The sequence below is a fragment of the Spinacia oleracea genome, chromosome 6 (genome assembly GCF_020520425.1).
Source record: "Spinacia oleracea cultivar Varoflay chromosome 6, BTI_SOV_V1, whole genome shotgun sequence".
NCBI lineage: Eukaryota > Viridiplantae > Streptophyta > Magnoliopsida > Caryophyllales > Amaranthaceae > Spinacia > Spinacia oleracea.
In genome coordinates this window covers 15,689,174-15,700,431 of record NC_079492.1, presented here as the reverse complement: position 1 = coordinate 15,700,431, position 11,258 = coordinate 15,689,174, and the positions used below count along the sequence as shown (strand labels likewise).

The 11,258-nt window shown below is 35.7% G+C and overlaps 1 protein-coding gene across 1 annotated transcript; it reads left to right on the top strand.

Moving 5' to 3' along the window:
- Window positions 1-699: 699 nt before the first annotated feature.
- On the top strand, window positions 700-1,572 carry LOC110789680 (uncharacterized). Its single transcript, XM_021994383.2, has one exon. It carries the CDS (start codon window positions 700-702, stop codon window positions 1,570-1,572), a length of 873 nt encoding a protein of 290 aa, XP_021850075.2.
- Window positions 1,573-11,258: the final 9,686 nt, after the last annotated feature.

Below are 11,258 nucleotides of genomic sequence, written 5' to 3'. Positions count from 1 at the left end.
ATTAATCATGATTATCATGCTTATATTAATTTATTTGTTTTATGAGTTAAGGAGTATATTTAATGTGTTGCATAGTACATTAAACTTTTTTTTTGGTTTGATGTTCAATGACTATGACCGCCACTATTTGAGTATCAAGCATTGCAGGCACAACATCGAGCAATCATAGCTCTCAGCAAGTCCAGCCACACGCAATGCAAGATAGCAATGCCACATGGGAAGCCTTCTAACTAACTTATTCTAGAAGCATCTTAAGTGTAACAACCTCTACTCTATTTCAGTGATTCTGTTATGGAATCAGCTAAGGAATCATGATGTAATAATTAGCATTAGATGATGATGTGTACTTTAGCCACACTGTGATTGGTCATCAGATTGTATGAAGCAATCTGATTGGTTAGCACACATCACAGCTCTTGTATATATACAGAACTAGCTGCTGTAATAATAATCAATCAATACATAATTCTCTCCTCTCTATTTTTTTTCATTCTCTGAGTTTTCTATTCTATCTCTCTCTCTCTCTGAGTTCCTTAGAACTCTAACATGGTATCAGAGCAAGATCACTAATCCTGCATTTCTTCACTTCTCATCTGATTAACAGATTGAGTTCTTCAGTATTTCTTTTGATAACAAATCAAGAATTTCGACTTTCTCTTCGAAAATTCAGTAGAATTATTTGAAGAATTTTTCATCACAATGCCTGCAGATCAACAAAACGAACCTGCTACACATCCAAATTCAGCTTATTATTTGAGCAACAATGACTTGAATGCTTCGAAATTGGTTAATATAGTGTTTGAAGGTAAATGTTTCAATGATTGGAAACGTTCGATGATAATAGCTTTGTCAGCAAGAAACAAGCTGTGTTTTGTTGATGGTAGCCTAAGTCAACCAGCTGCAAATTCTCCTAATCTTAGAATATGGAATAGATGCAATGATTTGGTTATTTCCTGGATTTTAGCTTCTTTAGAACCTTCGATTGGTAGAAGTGTTCTACATCTCAGAACTGCAAGAGAGATATGGCTTGATCTAGAAGAAAGATTTTGTCAATCTTCTGGTCCACAGTTGTACACCATACAACAACAATTGAGTGATCTTAATCAAGAAGAGAATGAGGAGATCTCAAGTTTTTTCACTAAGATTAAGCTGTTGTGGGATCAGCTTGATGGATTAGATCCTATACCAGCCTGTGTATGCACTGGATGTAGTTGCACACTCACCTTGAAGCTGCTGAAAATACAGCAGAATCAGAGATTGATTCAGTTTTTAATGAAATTGAGTCAGAAGTTTGATCACTCTAAAAGTTCAATCCTCATGATGAATCCACTTCCTACCATTTTGAAAGCTTATGGATTACTACTTCAGGAGGAGCAACAGAAAGGAGTTTGCATTAACAGAACACAACCTACTGAATCAGCAGCATTTGCCACAAGGAGATTCAATGAAAACATAAGCCTTACAGAAATGTGTACACACCAGGAAACAACAATATCTCACACAACACGGCTGGTCAAGCTAGAAATTACAGCTACAACAGGAACAGTTTGTTCTGTGAGCATTGTAGAATGAAGAATCATACAATTGACAAATGCTGGAAATTGCATGGTTACCCTAAAGACTTCAAGAATAAAGGCAAAAGAGTAGCAGCAGCAGCTCAGTTGGAAGATTATGCAGACAAAGACAAACAAAGTGAAGAAGATTCAGGCATGATACATGCCACATTTACTGAAGAGCAATACAACCAATTGATGAAATGCTTTAACATTCACCAAGCTGCTAAACAAGTTGAGGCACATGGCTCTAGCTCACTTGGTTTGGCAACTAGCTCTCAATACAAAGGTACTTTCTGCCTTTTCTCTGATTTTAAAAGAAAGTGGATATTGGACAGTGGTGCTAGTGATCATATGTGTTCAGATATCACTATGTTTTCATCTATTGAAGCTATTCACCACAGAAATCACACTATTACAATACCTGATAGTAAAGAGTTACAAGTTACTCATCAAGGACAGATTAATCTTGCTGAAAACATTGTTCTACAGAATGTTTTACATGTTCCTGGATCCAAGTTTAATCTGATTTCTATCTCTAAGTTATGTTCTGATTCTGGATATTCTATTTCTTTCACCAATGATGAATGTTTCATTCAGGACCCTTCCAAGAACAAGCTTACTCTGCTTGGTAAGCTGGAAAAGGGATTATACACTTTCAGTGAAGATTTACTGGTTTCTAGCACTCAACTTCCACAGATTGACTATGCCTTGTCTAGTCTAGATCCAGCTGCTGTAGAAGAATCTAAACTCTGGCATCTTAGACTAGGGCATTTGCCTTTTGGTAGAATAAAGAACATCCCAAATATTGATGTTAAAGGTTGCTTAGCTGAATGTTTCTGTCAGATTTGTCCATTAGCAAAACAAACTAGGTTTTCATTCCCAATCAGTAGCATCAAAAGTACTCAACCCTTTGAGTTATTGCATATAGATGTATGGGGTCCATATTCTATTCCTGATCATTCAAAATGTAATCAGTTTCTTACCATTGTTGATGATTTTACCAGAATGACCTGGACACATCTTTTGAGAAATAAGACTGAATCAGTTTCTATCATGGCTCAATTTTTTCTCTATGTTGAAAATCAGTTTGGCTTATCTGTCAAAAGTGTTAGATCAGACAATGCTCCTGACTTGACTGAAGGTGATATGAAAGCTTTGTTTCTTAAAAAGGGAATTTTACACCAAAAGAGTTGCAGCTACACACCACAGCAAAATGGTGTGGTTGAAAGGAAGCATAAACATCTCCTTGAGACTGTTAGGGCACTCTCTTTTCAAACTAAACTGCCAGCAAAATATTGGAGTGATTGCATTCTTACTTCCACCTATCTAATCAACATAATGCCTCTTAAAAGCATACAATTATCTACACCTTATGAGAAACTTTTCAAAGTTCCACATGATCTGTCTCATCATAGGGTTTTTGGTTGCCTTAGTTATACTACTACTCACAAAGTAAACAGATCAAAGTTTGATCCAAGGGCAGATCCCTGTGTTTTCCTTGGATATCCATCTGGTCAAAAGGCATACAAGCTCCTCAATCTTGCTACTCAGAAAATCATTGTCTCAAGAGATGTCAGATTCTTTGAGAAACATTTTCCATTTCATTATTCTTCATCACCAACAACTGCCTACACTAAGAAATTCTTCTTGCCACTTGTTACACCTTTTTCTACCATTCCTCATGATTTCATTTCTCCTTCTATTCCCTTGTCCATTTCCACACAAACAGATTCTTTTCAATCTTCACCTCTACAGGACACTTCTCAATCTGAATCACCTCAACCAGATTTATCTCAACCAAAATTGTCACACCCTGAGTCACCTCCAACACAATTATGTCACCCTCAACCAGAAATCTCTTTTCTTTCCTCATCTCCTCCTGAACCTCCCAGAAGATCAACCAGAATTATTAAACCTCCATCTCACCGTCAAGATTTCATTTGTTCCAAGCCAAATAAGCATTGGTGCAATCTGGTTGCTTTTGATCATCTACCTGATCATCACAAAGTTCTAATTGCAGCTCACATGGATTTTGTTGAACCTACTTCATATCAAGAAGCTGCTGGTGACTCTAAATGGATAGATGCTATGGAAAAGGAGATCAATGCTTTAAACAAGAATCACACATGGGATTTTGTACTCCTACCTAAAGGAAAGAAACCTATAGGGTGTAAATGGGTTTATAGAATCAAGAAGAATGCAGATGGTTCTATTGACAGATACAAAGCCAGACTAGTTGCAAAAGGCTTCACTCAAAAATATGGCATTGACTACACTGAAACCTTCTCCCCTGTGGTCAAAATGTCTACTGTCAGATGCTTAATTTCTATTGCTGCCAGCAAGGTTGGAATCTGTTTCAGCTTGACATTAATAATGCTTTCCTCCATGGAACTTTGGATGAGGAGGTTTACATGAAGGTTCCTGAAGGTGTTCATGCTCCACCAGGCTATGTTTGCAAACTTACCAAATCCCTCTATAGCCTTAAATAGGCCTCTAGACAATGGTTTGCTAGACTTGTTCAGGAACTTAAGTCTCAGGGTTTTCATCAATCAAAGAATGATTGTTCTTTGTTCATTAGACATACTGGCTCAGATGTTACTATCATGGCTGTCTATGTGGATGACATCATAATTACTGGCTCTAATGTTACTCTTATCAATGATATTAAAGCTCATTTGCATAATACATTCAGCATCAAGGATTTGGGGTATCTGAAACTTCTTCCTAGGTATTGAAGTCAGCAAAACTACTGAAGGCTATATCCTTACTCAAAAGAAATACACCAAGGAACTTCTTCATGATTGTGATCTTGACATTTCAAAGTCAGCTGTCACTCCATTCCCTATCAACCTCAAACTTACCTCTGAAGGTCCTCTCTTTGCCAACCCTGAACTTTACAGGTGTTATGTGGGAAAACTCAACTTTCTCACACACACTAGACCTGATATTGCCTTTGCAGTGCAATCTCTCAGTCAGTTTATGCACTCTCCTAGAATACCTCATGTTGAAGCTCTCACTCATACCCTTAGGTATGTTAATCACACAGCTGGCCAGGGCATTCTTCTTCGAGCTACTAATCAACTCACCCTTCAAGCATTTTCTGGTTCAGATTGGGCTGCATGTCCTACAACTAGAAGATCTGTTACTGGCTACATTCTTCTACTTGGCAATTCCCCTATCAGTTGGAAATCCAAGAAGCAAACAACCATTTCAAAGAGCTCATATGAGGCATAATATAGGGCTATGTCCCATGCTGCAGGAGAAGTAACTTGGATAATCAGACTACTTGAGGAACTTGGTGTTCATAATCTCAAACCAGTTGTGTTACACTGTGACAACCAGTCTGCATTACACACTGCTCACAATCCAATCTTTCATGAACGTACTAAACACATAGAGGTTGATTGTCATTTTACAAGAGATAAGGTCCTTGAGGGACTATTACAACTAAGCTATTTGCCTACACAGAATCAGCTAGCTGACATTCTCACTAAGATTCTTCCTAGTGCTCAGCATAGACTCTTGTCTTCCAAACTTGGCATGGTTAATGTTTCACCAGTCCCAAGTTTGAGGGGGGGTATTGGAGTATCAAGCATTGCAGGCACAACATCGAGCAATCATAGCTCTCAGCAAGTCCAGCCACACACAATGCAAGATAGCAATGCCACATGGGAAGCCTTCTAACTAACTTATTCTAGAAGCATCTTAAGTGTAACAACCTCTACTCTATTTCAGTGATTCTGTTATGGAATCATCTAAGGAATCATGATGTAATAATTAGCATTAGATGATGATGTGTACTTTAGCCACACTGTGATTGGTCATCAGATTGTATGAAGCAATCTGATTGGTTAGCACACATCACAGCTCTTGTATATATACAGAACTAGCTGCTGTAATAATAATCAATCAATACATAATTCTCTCCGCTTTATTTTTTTCATTCTCTGAGTTTTCTATTCTATCTCTCTCTCTGAGTTCCTTAGAACTCTAACAGCCACCAAGAATGCTGGTTTTAATTATGAAAATCTGATGGTTTACTTGTGTTAATTGTGTTTATGTTGTGACTTGAGACCTTATGGTTATATTATAATTTTATGTTTTTATATGCTTTAAACATTGTAATATTTTGTGTGATTCCTATTATGAAAAGTTTTGTTTGTGAATTTGGAGAAATTGGTTTTAGACAACCATTTAAATATGGTTGATTTCTTGATCACCACTTCTGAAGGAAATTATTGGTTTATTAAAGTCTAAAAATGTCCCTCATACATCAATGAGAATAGATCATGAAGAGATATATTTAGTGGGTAGAACAATTTCTCCCACAATAGTTAAGAATATAATATATGAAAGGATCAGGGGAAGATATCTTCTAAGTTTAAAAAATAGTGGTATATGGACTAAATGATACATGGATGTTAAATGTGGTATAGGTTTTTGTTCATAAATTATGAACACGAGTATGAGTTTATGATAAAGATATCATCCTGAAGATGAAGAAAGAAAAATATGTTTATTGAAACTAATATGTACCACAATTACGATGAATACTCCAGAAGAGTATAAGCTATATTTCCATAAGTTTTGTTAAATTGTCTTATTATTACAAATAAGACACCAGTTTGTGTCGTTATATCACATCACAAATGAGACAATATGTTCAATATAGTATTTTTTAATTACCGTGATCACTTTGGGAAGATAACCAGTAGTTATCGAATGAAATATTTTATATGATATTATATACGTACGATGTGATAATTCAGGCCATCTGGGTTTAATAACAACCGTCATGAGAATTTGAAAATTCTTTTCAAATAAAAGTTTATGTGCTGACACTCCCTCATATGTTGTATATATATTCAAAGGCAAGACATAATGATGAGGTTGATTTGTATTTCAATCAAATAGTCATAGTGAATTGATTGAGAAAAAAATACAAGAGATATTAATTATTTTGAAAACATGTATAATGATATGATAGGTGATTTGAAGTTCACCATGATAGTAAGTGGCCTGAAGTTCACCATAATGATAGTAGGTGACTTGAAGATCACCAAGAAGTTGACAAGTGTTTAGTAATTGATTTAAGTATCGTAAATATCTTGATTGGGGCAATCACACGTCAGCACAAAAAGGAGAAAATATGAAAAATACAACTGCATAGTGCATCTACTCCCCATGAACAATGTTAATCTCCAGAAGAGAACGAAAGTATGAAACATTTATTAAAATACACGTTGAAAAGTGTATTATTAGTTGGTGAAGGATTTTATCCCCCGTAATATATTAAAAATATTTTCCCAACTAGGGGGAGACGAGCTAGAATAAGTTGGAAAAATTGAAAGATAATAAATTGATCCCAATATGAGTAGGTGTACATGCCAGCTTTATGTCCTCGAACTATGTTTGGACATAAATATCTATGACTTGATTATGTTAAGTTATTACAGGTCCAGAGACATAAAGGTATGTGATAGTCATAGTGCTCGATGTTACATATAATAAGTGTTGAGAAATATATATCTTGCCAATATTTATTTACGGATTTTTCATGAAATACCCCTGAATTTTGGCGAAATTCACCAAATGCCCCTCGACTTTCAGAAATTCATAAAATACCCCTATTTCAATACTTAATGTACTAAATACCCTTATGATGTCATCAATTCTAATTAACCCATTTAACTCACCCATTAACCCATTTATTCCCAATTAATCCACTAAACTCCTAATTAACCCATTTTTTTTCTTTTCTATCTCCCCCACTTTTTTCTTCCAGTTTCTTCCATGGATCTCCCACCTCCACTAGAATGGTCGACTTTCCATCCGCCACCGTCGGCGCCAAGCAACAATAACAACATCAGCAGCGACGGTGGAAGCAGGTCGACGACTGATTTTCTTTGGTTTTTGGCTGCACCACCAACTCATTTTCTCTCTGTCGCGACAAGTCCACTCCATCAACCCCATCAACAACTCCGACTAAAATTCCTAGAAAAGGGTGTAAGCAAGAGAGCCTCAAATCTGCATTTTATCAAAACAAGAGAGGCTCGAATTGGGGGAGAATTTTAAGGGAGAAACAACCTTTTTCTATTTGATGTTATTGTTCAATTTTCTCTAAATCTCTTCTAATTTCTCTTCGAATTTCTCTTCGGAATTCTTCGAATTTCTCTTCGAAATTCTTCAAATTTCTCTTCGGAATTCTTCAAATTTCTCTTCGAATCTCTGGGGTTTGTTAAATTGATGAAATTCGTTAAATTCGTTCTATTGCTTTGACTTTTTTGTGCGATTAAATATGATGGAACTTGGTTTGGCTTCAATGGAAAAAAAAAGTAGTCATGATTTAATGGTGAGCTATCAGGAAGGAGGAAGGAAGGAGGAGAGAGAGAAAAAAGAAAAGAAAATGGGTGGGTTAGTGGGTTAATGGGTGGGTTAATTAGGTTTGTTAATGGGTGGGTTGATTAGGGGTGTTAATTAGGAATTAGATGGGTTAATTAGGCGTTAATTGGTCGATTATAGGTATGATGACGTCATTAAATATATTAGTTGTATTAAGTTTTGAAATAAGGGTATTTGGTACATTAAGTATTGAAATATGGGTATTTTATGAATTTCTGAAAGTCGGGGGGCATTTGGTGAATTTCGCCAAAACTCGGGGGTATTTCATGAAAAATCCGATTTATTTAAATCTCTACACCTGAAGTGTAGATTATATATACGGTTCCAACACAATGATGAATTATAGATTTATTTATATGACAGAGCAAGATAATGCAGTTGATTATATTATTGAAAAGAAAGAAAATACTAATATATGGTGTATGAAATACCCTTGAAGTGGTATAGATATCTGAACTATAATAGATGGCACGTGAGAAAAAATGAATGGTACCTATTGAATAAGTATTCAGATATCATTGATGAATAACATGCAAAATATATGTTGAAGAATTTTGATGATACTGGTAGATGATGGAACCGAAATATAATGCATATGCGAAAAAGTAATGGACTTGAGAATGGGGATCTGAAATATATGTCCTTGATGATGTCGACATAATCATAATGATTAAAATGAGCTTATGGACTCGAAGTCCAAAAGTTATGGATTTTAAAATCCACATTGTACAATGTTTTGTATTTTGAGGCTTACATTCATATGCATGTGCAATAAAAATAGGTAAATGCATCATTCATCATACATTTAGTTTGTTTTATGTTTTATTACGATATGATTTTTATTTATGCATTATAATTTCATAGTGCATGCACAAGTTTCAAAGCTATTATGATGTCGTATATGAATATGCATCCAGATAATGGTAAGACGGATTTGCAACTTTATTCAAATTTATAAGAGGAGATTCTTACTCCATTGGGCTAATAGTTGTGACAAAAGTATATATGCAGTATTGATTTAATAGCATGTTATGAATCATGCAAGTAAGAAGAGTTCCTGAAGAACTTATACATGATGTTTTTAAACACCTAACCCTTTAAGTTTTGCATATGAATGTCACAATATTGACGAGATATTATCAAAACTCTAAAAGAGTGTTTTTAAAATTCCATCTCAAGTTCTCAACCAGTAGTTTGAGTACTTGAGAGATACGAAATATACGTATTAGTTTATTCATGAAAGAATTCTTGTACTAATATGAGTTGATTCATAACATAAGATAAGATTATGTAATTTCCTTACAACGAGTTTTATTTCATGGTCCAGGAGAACCATAAATAACAGTATCAGTTATATTATACCTACTAGTTGGATGATTATATTGTTAACTATCATGTATTGCCATGAAAGTATGACTAAAGAAATTTTGGTCAAGATTATTGATTACTACTACTTATGACCTCCAGAAAAAGGTTTATATATGTCCAATATGAAAGGATACATTTTGTAATATTATGTACAAGAATATATATTTATTTCAGGTATTATTTTCAAAAGTTTGGTGATATAAATACTCACCTAATGCAGTCAAGTGAAGATTTCAAGGAGCCACATGCATGTTGATACATTTGAAAAGTTATCAACAATATTATATTCATTGAACTTGAAGATCTCAAGTGATGTATTTATCAGGGGGGAGAAAATAAGTGTTGCACTCTTTTTCCCGTAACCATGGTTTTGTCCCATTGGGTTTTCCTGGTAAGGTTTTTATCGTGGCAACATCCCAAGCGTATTATGATAAGTGTTGAACTCTTTTCCTTCACTAGGTTTTTATCTCACAGGGTTTTCCTAGTAAGGTTTTTAATGAGGCATTATCTCATGTACATTACAGGGCCATAGTATTGTTTTAGATAATGGACATCCAAGGGTGAGTGTTATACACATATTGTATTATGGATGCCCAATATACCCCTGACATCCTTATCCTATATAATATATGTGTACATATTATTGTGAGGGGGTCGAAAAAGCACGAGGCTAATGCGTGACCTCGTCCCTCGTGGGCGTGACGTTTCTTTTTGTCAAATCAAGTGTAATTGGATTTCCTGTGAGTTTACACCCAATTGACTAGTAATATAGGAGTCGCCATTCAGTTTTTAACGACAATGAGAAAAACTAACAAAACTCAGTTATCGTGACATAAAGGGAGTGCAATTATGTTTGACCACGACGGCCATATGTTCCCTTGTGATCCCTGGTGTGGGGATCTCTCAACGTACACCCGCAAGGTAGAGATTGAGGGTTCGGGGGACTGTAACTACCGAGAGGAGTACTCGCTCTTTGATAACTCCAGAGGCAGGATATCCTTACTAGCTCAGCATAAATAATTGAAGGGACATGCGTTAACTATTAAACTAATCTGAATTGATTTTAACAATATGCAACACATAGTACTAGATCGATCGTGATTATCTTGTTTAGATTGATTTAAGGGACCTAGCATGATAGTTCAATTTCCCAAGATATTATCTTTATTAGGCGTGATAGAACAATCAGATTTAATAGTTTAACAGTTTTATAAAAGGGCGAGGAAAGCGATTAAATCATGCAAAGGGACACATTACGACGCACCCTGGAGAGGTGCGTCACGGTTCTCAGAAAACTAACCACTTTGGCTTTGATATTTCTCCTTTTATTTAATGAATCTCAAGTTTCTGGGCTTAATTCTCCAGCTACAAGGGACAAGATACGTTCTGTTCGGTTTCCCTCTCAGTGTGTATTGCTTTACCCCGATGGTAGCCTTATGGCATGCCGATTTGAGTATTTTCATGGTTCGTCATGTTGCATTCATGGAAAATCTTTTAGTCCGTACTTAGGAGTATTTCATGGAGCGAGTGGCTCGAGAGGACCATGATAGTCGTGACCCAATGTGATCATAATCCTTGAGGCCATAAATTTTTTTGTTTGCCAATGGTATTGACACCTTAGGCTCGCTTTGGGGGTTGTGCGACTATGGGGAAATGATTTTCAGAATGTGACTGTTTCCATTTTGCAAATACTATAATATATTCTTTTTATTGGTGAGAGAGAGTATTGAGGCCGTAGATCCTTAGCAAGGGATGACAATTACATATGGGTGCTTATTGATTTAAATGTTAGGAAGGGAGACTCAATACGATTTAACCTTTTAACTTGCAGAACGACACCAAGCATTAGGACCGATTCTATGGATAAGACAACTAATACTTAGGATTTAGATTGTACTTTGGCATAGCCTAGTCTAGACTCGGATTTATTTT